Source organism: Cucumis sativus, chromosome 2 (genome assembly GCF_000004075.3).
Source record: "Cucumis sativus cultivar 9930 chromosome 2, Cucumber_9930_V3, whole genome shotgun sequence".
In the NCBI taxonomy this organism is placed as follows: domain Eukaryota; kingdom Viridiplantae; phylum Streptophyta; class Magnoliopsida; order Cucurbitales; family Cucurbitaceae; genus Cucumis; species Cucumis sativus.
Genome location: NC_026656.2, coordinates 22,743,828 through 22,760,176, shown reverse-complemented (window position 1 = coordinate 22,760,176; position 16,349 = coordinate 22,743,828). Strand labels below are relative to the sequence as shown.

Here is a 16,349-nt window from a genome sequence, read left to right as displayed (position 1 = left end):
TCATTCTCGCCAGAAAACTCATCCCATCAACCTTACTCATAATGACCAGCCAACAGAAATCCACCCTTGAACTCGCCAAGACATCCAAATTCCTTAAAAGAAAGGAGGAATCCTCATCCACCGCTACCCAGAAACAACCATTCACCGCCCTTGTCCCCTCTTTTAAGAAATCCAACCAATCTTCCTTGTAGAGCACCAAACTTGAGGGCTCTACGAGAAAAAAATTCACTAAGCCCAAACATATTGAAAACCTTTTTACTGTGCGTTTTGATATGCCTAAGACAGTGTCCATTGGGACAAACCCAACTTCCAATTGCATTTGCAAGCGAATTGAGGAGGAGGGAGGACGAAGAAATATTTGGAGACTTAAGTGATTTGGATCACGTAAGAACACGATAAGTGGGAGACGAAGTGATGAATCAGCCCACCCCGAGCTATAGACATTTAAAACATGGAAAAGGGGAAGTGCCGGTGGATGAGGCGTTAGAGGTTTAGGCATCCACGAATTCATTTGAATTACAAGTTGATGATGAAGATAAGGAGGGTCTTGTGGCTTTTCTAAAGGTGGGGAAGGAAAAGAAAGAAGAAGAAGAGAGACAGAGGAAAGGGTCTACTTCAACGAGGTGACCATCGATGAACTCTATAATTTGCCCAATGACATGAAATTATCACCAGGGTTGTTGGTTGTCACATGGCTTGGGGTGTAATGGGAGTTAATGCCTACTTGGAAGGTACTAGTGAAACGGGCATCTCTACAAACACGCCCTCGAGAAAAAAAAATATATGAAAAAGTAAACAAAATCAAACTAAACTAATTTATCCATTATTAAAATAAAAGAAAGGCATGAGTTTTATAATCATTTCGAAATAGCCCTTATTGAAAAGATATTTCGAAATCACCCCAACTATCGTAGAAACCCCTCAGACCCAAAGTAGGGTTTTAGCTTTAACCCTCAGCAAGCCAGCCATGAAGCAAGAGTCAATTCCCTCTTGTTCATATTCCGAAACCAAGAAGAACAACCTTCTGAATCTACCATTTCTTCTCATAATCAATGGCCTCAATTGGTGCTCGGTCTGCTTTCCGCTCATTCTCCGGTTCGGCACGCCGTGCTGCTGCTCACATCGGTTCTCAACCCAAGGCCTCATCATCCTCTCCCTTTCGCATGGCAACTAACAAACCCCTCTCTCATCGTACTTTCAGGTTCGTTTCTTAATGCTTTTGCATCCGTTTTAAGTGCGAAAAGTTTCTGAATCTAGAGCTCTTTTAGTTTTTTTTATTCTCCCCAGAAGTAGAACAACGAAAACAGTGTTCAATCTTCATCTTTATTTCTCTCTTCAGTGTTTTAGTTGTGAAACGTTTCAGTAAAATAAGGTGATCTATTTTGCTTGAAGGTGTGCGCCTGAGATGAGCTTCTGTTTGGAGTCAATGATGCCATTTCACTCTGTGTCGTCCTCAGCTTTGATGACTTCAATGCTCTCTATCTCGCGCCACAGCTGCGGTTGGCTCCCCGAAGGTGCATAACTGATAATTTAATTCTTTACTTTCTTCATCTGTTATGTGCTACATCAAAAGAATTTAGATCATATCCATAATTTCAGAATGAATTCTTCCGTGGACAAGAAAGAGTTGATAATTTTCTGGAAGCTGATTTTCTATTTGCATTTGGTTTTCGTTGGATGAATTTTAGCTTTATAATAATTTTCATGGATCAAGAAAAATCAAGTTTAAGTGGGAATAATGATCAACTGTATTTTGAAATAGTGATATCTATATTTAGGTTCAGGGGTCACATTAGCCACAGTGATCTGATGTTTCTGGTGAATGAAATATTATGCTTTATTCTATGATTGAGGTAGTTAATGTGTTTGAGTCATTAGAACCTACACCATGAAAAGCTTTCTTGTTTTGAAAATGAAACCTTTCGTTGATTGAATGGAATAGGGGCCAAAGTGCGAGCACCCAAAGGTGATTACAGGTAAAGATGCTAATGGGAGACAAGATAAGAAAGACTTAAAATGTTAAAAGGGTGTTTATTTCTACACCAATACAAAGCAAATAACCAAATCACGAAAAAGATCAAAACGAGTAGAATCGTTACGAAAAAGACGCTTGTTCCAACTCTCCCAAAGAAGCCAAAAGAAAGCTTGAATGATCGCCATCCAAAGCATTTTCTTGCGACCAGTAAAAGGGTGACCCACCAACAAGCAAGATAGATTATCAAACATATTATGGGAAAGAACCACTGGCCAACCGAAAGCATCAAGAATATATCACCAAAAATAGGAAGCAAAGTACAATGATTAAAAAAGGTGGGCAGCAGATTCAGAATGAGCTTCACACATATGACACCAAGAAGGAGAGATAACCATTTACGGCGTACGATCTTGAAGGCAGTCAGGAATACCACTATGACTGAGCTCCCACAAGAAAATTTTGATTTTCTAAGGATAACAATCCAACCAAATAGCCGAATAGACATCCGAAGCAGGGCGAATATCATTTCTCGCCAAACCATCCATAAGAGATAAAACCGACAAAGAGGAAGAAGGTCCGGTTGTCCAAATCCAAGAATCAGCAACCTCACGAAAAAGACAGATTGTAAATGCTGTGATAAAGCCATCCTCAACAATTTTAGATTCTGTGAGATTACAGTGAATACGCAAATGCCAAGCAGCAGCATCCTCGACCCATACATCAGCCACTTTGATATCTGGAAAACGAGCCAAACGAAAGAGACGAGGGAGAACATTTGAGAGAATACCACAACTAAGCCAGGGAGCCTTCCAAACTGAGGTTGATGAATCATTGCCAAGATGATGCTGTGTGCGGCTGGCCACCAAATCGGTAGTTTGACAAAGAGTCTCCACGGAGATTTGGATGAACCCCAAATAGGCGAAGGCCAAATATAGTTAAAAAGAGTAGTATTGGGCCACAATGAGTTGTCTCCACAAGGCATTAGATTCCTGCAAAAACCACCAGATCCATTTGGCAAGAAAGGCATGGTTGCGAACACGATAATTACCAATACCCAAACCGGCCATCAGACGATCACGTTGTGTAGTCTCCCAATTAATTGTGTGCATACCATCCATGCCTTGAACACCTTCCCAGAAAGAGCATGAAAAAGAGATAAGTAATAAGTTGGCAAGCAAGAGAGAGAAGCCTGAATCAGCATATGACGAACCCCTTTAGATATATACGCATATTTTCAATTGTGAAGCTTATGATGCATGCATTCAATAACGGGATGCCAAAAAGTAGATGTAGAGTTACCACCTAAAGGCAAGCAAGGTAAGTAGAAGGCCGATGACCAAGCTTGCAACCAAAGGAACAAGCCAAAGAGTCCATGGTGGATGAACCTAAATTATTACCCAACCTAAATTATTACCCAAAAGCTCACTCTTTGAAAAATTAATAGTCAAACCGGAAGTCGCTTCAAAGATATATATCATCTCGAGAAGATGCTGAAGAGCAGGAGTATTTGTAAAGGAAAAGATTAAAGTATCATAAAAAATTGTTAATGGCTAAGCACAAAATAAGAGTCATCAATAGGATGAGCAACAATGAGGCCCTTGGATAAACTATGATCCATAAGACGGCTAAGACAATCAGCAACTAGAATGAATAAGAAAGGTGAAAGAGGATCACCCTGTCTGTCTAATGCTACACGGAGGGATAATCTTACCTTGAGGCCGACCATTACTAATGATTGAAAAACTTGCACTAGAGATGCACCCACGAATACAAGACCGCCAAATAGGATCAAAACCTTTGATTTGGAAGATTATATATTCAATTTTATTCTGCAACTATATTGGACTACAGCCTACTAGATCGTTGTACAATAAATTTGGCATCTACATAGTTTAAATATTATTGTTAATCAAGTATTTGGATCTGATGATTTGTTGTTATATTTTCATTTCTACTACTTCAGAAAGATGGAAGTTGCAAATTCATATATTACTATCCATAAGTAGATGAGAAGAAGTTTGAAGTGGTCAGTAGAAAGTTGAAGTCTTCTTTATGAATGATACACTGAAACATCCTTTGCTTCCAACTAGAATGAATGTTTGTAGTTTCCATGACCCAAAATTAAGTCCTAAATTTCTATCTTTTAAGTTTAAACTTGGAAAATGTCAATCTACACATCACTTTGATGAGCATGCTCATCACCTACCAAATTATTTCTTGTTTTGATTAAAATATCAAATTGTCATTAATAACACACTGGTCACTTGTGTTCATCAGCATGGAATGATGATAAATGACAAGTGGATCTTACGGATGATGACTTCTATTAAGTAAGCTTCCATGCTCCAAAAGGTGGTTTGTGAAGAAGAGCTTCCGATCAATGGCAATGGATTATTGTTATTTGAAGACCGATTTAATTTTGATTTTTAGTGTTGATTCTCTATTTCGTACTCATTGATAGTTAACATCTGTATGTGATCGTGTTGATTTTTTCATTGAGAAATTGACGACTTTGTTTTCTTGCTGGAAAAGTGGGTTTGTATTTTGTAGTAGCTTCGATAAAAGTGACTTGAAATCTGTGCTTGTGATGTACGGTTGAATACGAGTGTCTTGAATCTTGGTTGATTCAAAATATTAAAGTGAAGATTTTCAACCAGAAAGCACTGATTTTTCTATCGCTCCCTCTGTGGCCTATATATAACACTAGCCATCTTTGTTTTTCAGTTGGGGACTCGAGTCCATTGTGAAACTTGCCTTTACAATGTTGAGTTTTTGCTGTCTAACCGCCTCTTGTTTTGTTTTCTAGGGCGGTGATATTTAATCAGCATGTTTAGCATGAAGGTTTGCAACTATGTTGAATTTGCCATTTTCATTGCTTCTTTGTACCTCAAATTCAGATTCTTCATTAGAAATATCCTAGTTTTGCCTAGATTATCTGAAACTCTGTTTTATGGCTTTCAATTGGATTATTGGTAAAATAACCACAATCAGAATCTAGATGTGAGAACGTCTCGTTAGTGATTTTCTAAGTTTTAAGCATGAGAACAAATATTGTTTGTTTGGTTTTCGCTCAACCATGTTCTAATTTTCTTATGGATTGGAAAGTTTAATGTTGAAATTGGCTTTCACGAACATTGTACAAACTAAACAAATTGCTCGAAAATTTTATTGAAATTTGTTGAATAATCTATAAAATCAAAGTGAAACTACGGGTGCAAACCAAAATGCACTAAATTAACTCGAAAATTTTATTGAAATTAGCTAAATAGTCTATTAAGTCTGAAACTATTTGTGCGAACTAAAGTAAAATGCACTAAATTAACTCAAACCAAATTGGTTTGTATATTTTTTGTCGTACAACGGTTAGATGGCATGGTTTAGTTGGTTTACTTGATTTTCAGTGTCTTTTCTTAATTTCCATTTGCATTTGGATGTAGAGTTAGTTGTGTGGGAAGAAAAGTTAAAGTGTTTTAAGAGAGCTAGACATGTGATGAACATGAGAGATAATATGGAGAAATACTTTATAAGAGATTTTAGAAATTGTACTTTAAATTTGTATACCATGGTTACTGAAACAAACTAATTTGAAATTAGTAATGTCGACAATTTATGAGGGAAGGGAACCATTTTGAAATTGACGGTCGAGCTATGTTTATTTGTTACAAATGATTTTTACCATAGTATGGAGAAATTACAAGTTTCAAAATACACTAAAAAGAGGTGGAATCACACCATTCCTCCTTCACTAATTAATCTAATACAAACGTTTGCTTTACCTATTTTACATGTTCATAGTGAAATATATAGCAATCAGTTTATGGGGTGGCTTGGCTTGGAACTATCCTCAACCATAAAATAAACCCTATACAAAGATTCAACGTGCTTTCTTCTTTGCTTGAACTTTACAAAACATTTCTACCTATACGGGTAGTGAAGATAAGCAGGATTACGTTCCTTTGTCCATAACATGTCGGTGCACACCATAATGCTCGAATTTGAGCTGACTAATTCAGTGTTTTGAAGCATGAAACCATGAACGATGGGCAGTGGAAGCCCCTTTTGAAGATATGCATTGGCATTTGGCAACAACGTAGTTTTGACCAGAGTCTTCACAACTGGCTGCAAATTTGTATTTTCAAGAGATGATTAGTTGACTTGAAACAAAAAAATGTTTAGAATGTTCATCATTATGCGGGATAAATGAATAGTAATCTACCTGAATTAGGTCCATATGCAGACTGCCAATATTGCTCCACTTAAGTGATATCTCAAAATGGTTCAAACCGACATTGGCCACGAGGTTGTTACCCACCACTTTAGCTGTACTGAAGGCACAAACCAACTGAAATGCAAAGGGGAAGAAGGTTGAATTTGATTAAAAAAAAAAAAAGAATCACTTCAATGAAAGATGATGATATGCCAAGGAGACATGTAACTATCAAAAGATAATTTTACGCCGACAGGAGACCATCCGTCTCATGTGTTTAAATAACTTTAGTTGGAAACAAATAAATCAAGAAAAAGAAACTTAGAGCATGTTTTGATTGACTTGAGAAAATATTTTTGAAAAAAGTCATTTCTATTTAAAGTATTTGGATAACAACCGCTTAAAATACACTTTGAGAATGCTTAAAATGCTATTTTGAGTGTATGCCAAATACTTTAATTTTGTCTGAAATAACTTATTTTCAAAATCCAACACTAAAAAACAAAGGTAAACCAAACTCAACCTTAGTTATCATGAGAAATCAACTTTCATCTTCATATTAAATGGCCATGGATGTTTTAGCTAGAGAGCAGTTCTTAGGAAAGATAATTCATTGAAGCATTCAAGACCTTCCATCATCTCCTGAGTGGATGCATGTAAATTATATTTGAGAGGTGACATGTCTACGTTTTACAACATGCGTGTTACGTAGCAACTCTTTAGCATCATTTATAGGCATGAACAAAGGTAAAATATGCCTTCGGGATATGTGCACTAATGTAGTTATGGATTTGTAGGTTTCCCGTAAGCCGATAACTATTTGATCAAACTGAATCAATGCTTAACGATTAACACTTCTTCCCCCACCCCTGTTGTTTATAACAAACAAGCATGACCATTTCTCTAGCCAATTGTTAACAGACTCTTGTATCCTAATATTCATAATCTTATCCAAAATCCACCCCCATCAGTTATCCCCTTCCATCTCTGGGACCAGTGATAGCTCACTGTCAAAGTTTGGTTCATTTGAAGTGTGCATCTAGAATTTGAATATTCTCAAACATAAAAGTAAAAATAATAACAATAAACTATACATGCATGCATGTATATAATGATATTCATTATGAACCGATAAACTCACCAATGAGATGCAAGCAACAGGTATTTTTTCACCTCCTTCTACTACATCAATTATCAGGTCTATGTTCGTTGTTGCAAGAATTTGGTGCTCTGAAATGCTTACGACTGGTGGAGAAGGTAAAAAGATATTCAAGCTCATGTCAGCATTAGGATACTTCTTGTACAGTTGGGGAACAATAAATCTCCATCCAGCAGTGTTTAGAAGCGGCTGGTTGGGCACATCATTCAAACTCCATTGCATAAAATTTGCCTGTACATGAAGGATGATTTTAGTTTTGTAGGTGTAGACAAGTAACACAGCGGGAGGAAAAAAGAGGAATATACAAAACAATTTGAACCCACATTGTAGTATAGGGCCAATGCAGAGTTGAAGACTTCCTCATCTATTGTTATTCCAAACATTTTAGAAGGATCTGTACAGGAAGCTGAAGGTGATTTTTCAAAGTGGTACTTCGGTTTTGGAAGCTTTACTCTTTCCCTAAACAGCCCATTGATCTTTAAAGCAATGGAGGAGTTACTTAGTAACGGTTTTTCTGCAAAAGTAATATCAAAAGAAGCATTATCATTCACTTGGACTTCCTTGGGGAGTGCTTGCAAAAAGGAGTCGGCCTTGAGGATTCCTTTTCCTAGTTTCTTACAAATTGCCTTTTCAACAGCAGAACTTATCTGTTCTTCGAATGTGTCAACCAGCCTAATATAGAACATAGTAAAAGAGGATTGGAACATACAGGAAAAAGGTGCAGGTTGTATTCAAAGGCATTATTATCCTATGATGTGACAAAGAAGTATGGGCAGTACCAATGTGTAAAGATGAAAGAACATAAATTCAATTAAGCTACTTTACAGCTAATCATTTGTCAGAAAGAAATGATTGAAGATCCCGTCTTAAACACAAAAAGAACAAATTCAAGGATTTTTAACCATGCTAAAGATGAACGTAGAAGGATCCACATCCAACATGAGGTCCTCTACAGTCATGAAAGAGTAGCATACCCTTGGTAAAGCCAAGATGCTCCTCCATCCAACTTTATAGATATATCTTGGACAGAACAACCGCACCCAAGAAGAAATAGTTTTAGTGTTTCTTCTTGAAGCTCCAATCCTAAAGTAAGTCGAACTTCCATGCCATGGACCTGTTTCACAAGTAATTTTTATCTCATGAATAATTTAATAAATAAACATAAAGGCGAAATGGATGTTCAGATGGTCAGCGAATCAACCTTTCAAGAATAATATGCATTCAAAACACATATGATTGATATGTATAGATTTCTTTTTATCGAATTTATTGATCAGTCTCAAAGCAAAACAGAAAACATTATGCTTATCTTAACGGCCATCAAGAGAGTAGTTGAGATGGATGTTCAGATGGTAAACGAATCAACCTTTCAAGAATAATAGGCATCCATAACTCATATCATCAATATGTATAGATTTCTTTTTATTGAATTTATTGATTAGTTTCAAAGCAACACAGAAAACATTATGCTTATCTTAACGACCATCAAGAGAGTAATCAAAGTAAAATCTAAAAAAACTATTGAAAATTGTTTTCAACTCATTGAAGTTGCAGAGTTCTCCTTTTTTAAGCCATGGATTTACTTGGAACTATTAGCACAGCCAACTCGCATCGTTTAAATACACCACTCTAGGGAAAAATACGCTCTCTAGTCTCCCATGATCCAACATCTTTTTATGTAAATAAATAAAAACATCTCCAAATGAAAAATACTTACCTAGCTGCATTCTTATACAGGGGATCATTTTCCTCCCTTTTCTCATGTGGCCAATCACAATTTAGTGCAAAAATCTACAAAATTCCACCCTAGGAATAAAAAACCTAGACCTCATTCATAACAGACCCAGATCACTAAATTGGGACCGAATAATGACAGCATTCAGAACCTAGTGATAAAGCCTACCAGCAATGCATATACCTGAACAGAAGCCTGTCCTTCATCAGAAATTTCCGCTGGAACAAGCCAAGTACTATAGGAATAGCGCCAATCCATGCTCAAGTCGCAGGTAGTTCCTGAAGCAACAATAGAAACACCCGAATCACCAGGTTTAACATTCGATGAAGGAACATCGAGTTGGTATATGGTAGTGTTAGATAGCACCATATGAACGTTTCCAACAAATGGGATTTTGACAGTTTTCTCGGATTGAGGCAAATTAATCGGAATCACAGAAGAAATTGCCTTGTCTATGAACAAGTCTTTGAGGAAATCAAGACCCTTTTGAGTTATAACCGTAGATGCGAAGGATTGGGTGGGTGAAGAATAAGCATCTCCCGGGATGAGCGAAGACACCGAAAGCAGGAAGAGAAGTATTGGAGGCATGAAGAATTTTAGCATGGAGAAGCATGAGAGAAAATCCGATGAGGGCAGCTTGGAATGAAATGCCACTATTACCACTTTGAACATAGAGTGAAAGTCAATTACTGCCCTCTTGAGTTTTATCATTCATTGTATTAAAACCAATTTGCAAATATAGAGTGATTATGTCTTCACCTCCTATCAGTCTGGTTGTGAGGGTGATAATTTATAGAAATACAAATTATTATAGTATTTTAGGAGAAATAATGAAGTCACGATACAAGATTATTTCATAACCTACAAATTTGTAAGTTCATATCCTTACAAATTTTCCTAAACCTTTTCATAACCCTTCTCGTAACTAACAAATTTTGTAATGCTTTCCCCTAACATAGTTTATAATAACACTACAATTATAATCATTCTCCCAAACACATGTTATCATAACACTACAATAATAATATTTTTCCCAAACAGTACACATCATCATAATACTACCATTCATATTCCTTTCTCAAATCTATATTAACATAACACTATCAATAATAACACTAACCCCAAACACACGTTATCATAACACTAGTATTGTTTTGTGGTCAAAGTTATCACCTTAACTAGTAGCCATGCTTAAGCCTCCTGATGTTTGCTTTGTTTCAGACCCTCCCGTCTGGGCCTGCGTCTGCTACAGCTTAAAACGAAATTTCCCTCTTCGGTCCAATAGAGGGTAATCGACGACTTTCCTTGCTCGCGAAAAAGGAACAGCTTCGTGAAGATGGCATTACAAGCTGCTGGGGTTTCAACGTCTAAGGTTCTCATCCTCGTCGGAGCAGGTTTTTTTCATATTCGCCTTCCTATTCTGATCATTCATCTGTATTCAGCTTTTAGCTTTTACGGTCTTGTTTATAGTAGTCTCTGGATATTGGGATATTGGGAAACCCCAATTTCATTGTTATTGCATAATCCTTGAACCTGATTACACATTTTCAAGTGTAATCGTGTCGTTTTCTTGTAAATCGGATTACAACTTAGAAGTTTCATGCCGTCCGCTGTTCTTCTCTGATTGTTGGGTTTCTCTGTCATTCATTAGGGTTAACTGGTTCTGTTGTCTTAAGAAGTGGGCGATTGTCTGATCTGATATCGCAACTTCAGGAATTACTGAAGGGTGTGACTGAGGAAGAACTCTCTCCTAGCCCTTACAAGTATGATACTGCTGTTCTTGCTGCACAGGTTTGTACTTTATGGCATGTTATTATTTTCGGGTGAAGGAAACAAGTGAAATTTTGTTTCTGTTTGGTAATTGGGGTTAACGGGAAGGTACTGACAGAAGATCTATTGATAATTGATGTACCAAAAATGTGGAGACGCAAAGTGAATACGAACTATTCCTCTGGTTAAGCTCCAAAAGAATGTAAATGGCATTCTTCTGGTAATATCAAAATAATCAACAATAATCAGAATTTTCTGTTTTTTTTTTTAATACGTAGTATCTGTATGTTGGATCCATTGCTGTAAATGCTTCCGTTAATTTAAAGTACATTCTGGTTACTGATTTGTAAACTCATTCAGATTCGGCAACTGACACAAGAGATCAGGGAGTTGACATTATCTGGTCCTGTAACCGTCTTTAATGGGAACTCTTCTTCTAGTGGTATGGACATCTAATTCTGTGGATTCTTTGTCTGAAAGTTATGATTTTGTATTTTTTTTTTTTTTTTTTGAATGCTCTTATTGAGAAACCTCAAGATCTTGTTTGTTACTACTTTATTCCTATGTTGATTTAATGGGTACCCATTGTTAGGGAAAAAGAAAGCAATGCATTGTTTGAGAAACAAATTAAAACAATGCAAACATTCCTAGGTAGATATTACTCTGGTTTCTTTTTTGCCTTTTCTTTCTTTTTTAGGCAACTATACTCTGAATTTGCTACTTCTGATTTTGCCTTATCCTATTCATCTTTTATTAATTCCTGAAACTTGGCTCTTTTGAGATCTCAGTAAAGATGTTTATGTAAAAATAAACTTTATGAAACTTCGCTTCAAGACATCAATATTTCTTGAAATTCTTAACTGTTTGTTTGATTTTTGGAAAGAGAACTGTTGGTTTCATATTCTCATACCCAACACATCATGTATATTTGGAGTCCAAACTTCTAGGCTTCTTGGACCCATATTGTAGAATTTCACATAAACTTCATAAGGGGCAAGCTGTGAATGAATACTGGGATTCTATTAATGGAGTCTCTAGATGGAGACTCTAGATAGCATTCAAGTACTTGATTGCAAATTAAATCAATGCATCTCAGGAAGTTCCATACAAAAGCATCTATTTGTTTCTTTATCTCAAGTGACGCGTTTGACTCATGTATCTTGAATCAAATTTTCCCTGCTCTGATAAACAATATTTACAAACACAGAAAAATTCAATTACTTTCGTAAAAAATCCACTAATAGGAAGGAAATAGGAAGGAAAAAAAGTGTAAAACTTCATTGTAGGTAAATCAAAAAAATTCATTATCAATTGCCTCTGAAGCAGGCTAGAAAGTGAGGTGAACTCATACACGATAAGACAACCAGCATCAGCATTGGACTTGACAGAAAAGGTTCATCTCCATCAACTTCTTCCTCTACTTTTCTCTCCATCTTTTCTCTCAAATTGTGAGAGTTGAAAGGTGAGGGATGGGTAAAATCTCCATTGATAGGCAGTTTTTGGTTGATAACAACGGAAAGGGAAGGAAGATAACAATATCAAGGAAAGACGTGGCAAGAAATCCAGCAAGATTGAAGTGGAATTGGGAACTGTCTCCTTGCAGTGAGGGTCCTTGACTTGCTATAAGGCACATAAATTCTTCCTAGATGGAACGATTCATAATGCTAATAGGATTGGTATTATGATTATTAACAAAGGTTGCCTCCCTCCCCCTTCTAAATGACAGTGTGCCATAGTTGAAGAATGAAGCAAAGGAGAAGCAAACTTGACACTTCCCCCAGTGAATCCCAGACCAGGAGGATAAGAATCCAAAGAAAGAGGACTTATCTGACAAGTTAATTCAACCACACTTACGAACGAACAAGTGAGATGGGATGTTCCACTGTTGAGAGCTAAGTGAGACCCCCGTTGAGCTCAATCCATCCCTAAGGCTGAACTATCACTATATCATTGCCTTTAATCGAGTCTTCTCTCCTGTTAGTAGAAGCAGCCTTCAGGCCCCCTCTTTTGAAATAACGCCTTTTGCTTCCCATTCCACTTTCCTTGACAATTGCCCCTGCCCTCACGTCAAACAGGCCATCTTCAACACCTCCTCTGCTTTCTCGACCATTGGAGTGGAGAGAAAGAGTCATCCTCCAAATACCTCACAACTGAAGGGTTAGAGACGTAATCTTCTTCTTCCACATCCGAATTCAATGCCCCAGCCCTTGAAGCCTGGTCTCAGCCAACCACCAAAAATTATTCAGGCTAAGTCAATCTCTGGGTTTTTAAGTTTGTCTCGTTCAAAACTGGCCCATTTGAGTTGGCGAACGATGAAGGAAGCGGCCTCAAATATCTTTCTTTAGAAGAATCTGTTTGCGGGAAACTAGTTGGAGATGTTAGGCACATCACCAAGTTCAAAACCCTTCTCTAGTTGAACTTAACTGGAACTTTAGCAACCAACCCACAAGACAATCTAGGGTTCATGGCTTTCGAAATCCCCATGTGAAGCACATGAATATCTTTCTCCTTAGTTCTCTGACCACAAGACATGCTTAATGAAGCCTTCCCTATAGTGATCTGATGGGTAAGCAGAGAAACCTTACCAACTTCTTTCTCTTGCTTTGATGATCAAAACCTCACCAACCGACCAAAATAAAACCATCTTCTTTCCTTTAGACAGGGGAGGGAGGATGTTTGAGTGTGGAGTCCTTCCCCCTTAAAGGCTTCACTTTTAGATCTTTCTTTTGGTTTTTACTTGACCCCTCTCCTACGATTAAGTTCGTTTTTTACGGTTTATGGAGGACAAAAATTCCAAAAAAAGGTTGAGTTATTTTCTTGGCAAGTTTTACTTGGGTGTTTGTACAAAGTGGATGGGATTGGGAGAAAGATGCCTTTGCTTTTGGGCCCTTGGTGTTGTATTCTTTGTTGAAAGGCGGAGGAAAACCTTAATCATCTTCTCGAGAAGTATGAATTTGCCAAATTTGCGGGGCATGATTTCTTTCAAGAGTTCGGTTCCGTGCTCACTTGGCAGAAGAATGTTCGTTTAATGATCGGGGAGTTCCTCTTTCATCCACCTTCAAAGAGAAAGACTGTTTTCTTTGGGATGTTGGGGTGTGCTATCTGTGGGATCTTTGGGGAGGGAAACAATAGTGTTTCTTGGTGTGGAGAGAGACCCTAGTGAGGTTTCATGTTTCTCTCAAATTTTTTTTGTAATTATTCTTTAGGTAATACCTTACTTAGTTGGAAACCCTTTCCTAAGGTGTTTTGTGTGCTTGATTTTTTTTTTTTTTCTGTATGCTTTTGTATTCCTTCATGTTTTTCCGATGAAAGCAGCTGTTTGAAAAAATAAAAAAACAGAAGGTAAAGCTAAGTTCAGTGTATCTGGAAATGCACAGAAATTGCTCGTTATGCAGACTTGGCAAGGTGATCTTTTTTCTTTCAGGGAATTATGCTTCTTACTTGGTACCTGCAGCTGCTGTTGGAGCGATGGGATATTGCTACATGTGGTGGAAGGTGAAACTTTTTATTTCAGTTGACTGAAAAAAGGAGTATTTTTGTAGCAAGATTGACATTGGTAACAACATTTCTGCCTTTTGATCTAGCAGGGATTGTCATTTTCTGACGTAATGTTTGTGACAAAGCAAAACATGGCAAATGCTGTTTCGACTGTCTCTAAACAACTGGATAATGTGCATGAAGCACTGGCTGTAAGTGACTGGTTAGACATTGTGTAATGACCTTAAACAGGAATGCTAGTCTATGGTGGATGCATGGCTTTAATTTTAACCCATTTTTGGCTCCAGTCAACAAGGAGGCATCTGACAAAGAAGTTGGAGAACTTAGATTGGAGGCTAGATGAGGAGATCGAAACCACAAATCTTATTGCTAATAATGTAAGAGGAGAGCTACCTTCTTCCTTTTTTCTAATCTTGATAGATATAACATTCCTTTTTATACACAAATATGTAGATATTCCACTAATCATTTTCTCATTGTAAGAAGCATTCTATTAGATCCAATATAGATTTTTTAACTAAGATTGGTAAGAAATCATATTATATTTCTTTTACACTTTTATGGCTATTAAGAAGATCAAGTTGACAAGACCAACGCTTGTCTTTCAGAATTCCCTGTTGATGAAGCTTTCGTTCCTTGTATAAAGCCTTTCATCTAGCTGAAATTTCTCTTAATTCTGATATAAGAGACCATGAACCTTGTGAAATAAATCATATTCATAGAGTATAAAGTGAATGCAACATCCTTTTGATGTCTTATCTGCGTGCAGGTGGAGGAGGTTAAGTGTAACCTTTCTCAGATTGGTTTTGATGTTGAAACAATCCATCAAATGGTCTCACAATTGGTGAGTCACTTACTACCTTAAAACTCTTTTTTAGTGTGCAAGCCAAACCACGGTGCAAGATGTTCTTGAATTTCATCCCCACTGACCCCTTTGACAAACAGGAAGGAAAACTTGAGGTTCTTGAAAGGAAACAGAACGTCACAAATTCTGGTCTCTGGTATCTATGTCAAGCTGCAGAAGGTGTCAAAGGCCGCATAAGCGAAAAACTCTTCCCAGTGAGTAGTTTCCCTCGTCACTATCACTTCACGCTGAAAGCAAATCCTTCTCCCTGTGAAGTGGATTTTGTTTCATTAATATTTGGCAGGAAGTTGAGGCAAAGAAGATTGCAACAGTTAAATATGAGGAGAATCCCCTTAAGGTACGAGAATGCTGCACAAATATTGCGAGATAATTTGTATCTATTTCTGGACAGCATTAGAAATACCCAATATTTGTACAGGGACTGCAGTTCATTGCCGATACTAAAGACTCCATTGTGAAGAGAAATAGCCTCAACGAATTCAACGGTGAAAAAGTTGCGGTAGGAAGAACAAGAGTGCACAGGTCATATCCTGTTGGGATTGCTTTGGCACCGGGCATTATGGGCTGTGATACGTAATGTTTTCCTCCTTAAAAGTTGATTTCATTCTCGGTTTCCTATTGAGTCCATGAGAAGCATTTGTGATTTGCATATAAAGTACTACCTTCATGGTAAGGTTTATAGGTTTTACGATAACACTTATATTTGTTGTATAAATTGTTTGAACAAATGGAACGAAAAATATTGCACATCTCTTTCAATCAATGATCTGAATATTTCCAGATTCTTTCAAATACTGCTGTTTATGAAAAACCGTGATGAATGTAACAAAGTACTCTTAACTAATATTTTCAACTGGCCAATTTTAGTTATATTTCAACTTGTTGCAAAAATCAAGCTTTCTTAAGTTGATTTGTTTTTTCAAATCAAGCTTTCCAATTTGATTTTCATTGAATTTGCTTCTTTTATTTTCTCCTTTTCTTCAATTATCTTTTTTTCTATTTCAATTTTGAAAATCCCAAACACATTTCAAAGCAAATAGAGAGAAAAATGAGGAGGGAGATTGACGACCAAACATGGCCGACTACAAGTAAAGCGGTGATGAAGGATGGAGGTAAGAAGCTAGCAACATCCTTTTTTGT

The 16,349-nt window shown here is 37.0% G+C and overlaps 3 protein-coding genes across 7 annotated transcripts; 2 read left to right on the top strand and 1 right to left on the bottom strand.

The window, feature by feature from the left end:
- The first annotated feature begins 822 nt into the window (after positions 1 to 822).
- LOC105434685 (protein NUCLEAR FUSION DEFECTIVE 6, chloroplastic/mitochondrial) lies at positions 823 to 5,042 on the top strand. 3 transcript variants are annotated; one of them, XR_004214304.1, is made up of 3 exons: positions 823 to 1,201; positions 1,393 to 1,514; positions 1,943 to 4,096. XR_004214304.1 is itself a non-coding variant. In XM_011651676.2 (3 exons), the coding sequence occupies exons 1-3, from the start codon at positions 1,053 to 1,055 to the stop codon at positions 4,787 to 4,789; spliced, it is 279 nt and encodes a 92-aa protein (XP_011649978.1). In that variant the 5' UTR covers positions 839 to 1,052; the 3' UTR covers positions 4,790 to 5,042. The 3 variants fall into 3 exon arrangements, 2 of the variants coding, with proteins under 2 accessions (XP_011649978.1, XP_011649977.1); XM_011651676.2 differs by lacking the exon at positions 1,943 to 4,096 and adding an exon at positions 4,782 to 5,042 and having other exon boundaries at positions 839 to 1,201; XM_011651675.2 differs by lacking the exon at positions 1,943 to 4,096 and adding an exon at positions 4,253 to 4,698 and having other exon boundaries at positions 841 to 1,201.
- Positions 5,043 to 5,581: 539 nt separating this feature from the next.
- LOC101207821 (putative BPI/LBP family protein At1g04970) lies at positions 5,582 to 9,811 on the bottom strand. The gene is made up of 6 exons (XM_004138556.3): positions 9,260 to 9,811; positions 8,316 to 8,455; positions 7,665 to 8,013; positions 7,324 to 7,572; positions 6,192 to 6,317; positions 5,582 to 6,094 (listed from the first exon to the last, which is right to left on the bottom strand). The coding sequence occupies exons 1-6, from the start codon at positions 9,785 to 9,787 to the stop codon at positions 5,891 to 5,893; spliced, it is 1,596 nt and encodes a 531-aa protein (XP_004138604.3). The 5' UTR covers positions 9,788 to 9,811; the 3' UTR covers positions 5,582 to 5,890.
- A 447-nt stretch (positions 9,812 to 10,258) lies between these two features.
- On the top strand, positions 10,259 to 16,003 carry LOC101208062. Of its 3 annotated transcripts, none has more exons than XM_004138557.3 (10): positions 10,259 to 10,470; positions 10,728 to 10,867; positions 11,207 to 11,288; positions 14,271 to 14,341; positions 14,434 to 14,535; positions 14,632 to 14,721; positions 15,114 to 15,188; positions 15,290 to 15,403; positions 15,493 to 15,546; positions 15,628 to 16,003. In XM_004138557.3, the coding sequence occupies exons 1-10, from the start codon at positions 10,413 to 10,415 to the stop codon at positions 15,784 to 15,786; spliced, it is 945 nt and encodes a 314-aa protein (XP_004138605.1). In that variant the 5' UTR covers positions 10,259 to 10,412; the 3' UTR covers positions 15,787 to 16,003. The 3 variants fall into 3 exon arrangements, with proteins under 3 accessions (XP_004138605.1, XP_031736731.1, XP_031736732.1); XM_031880871.1 differs by having other exon boundaries at positions 10,272 to 10,470; positions 14,205 to 14,341; XM_031880872.1 differs by having other exon boundaries at positions 10,273 to 10,470; positions 14,301 to 14,341.
- The last annotated feature ends 346 nt before the right edge of the window (positions 16,004 to 16,349 follow it).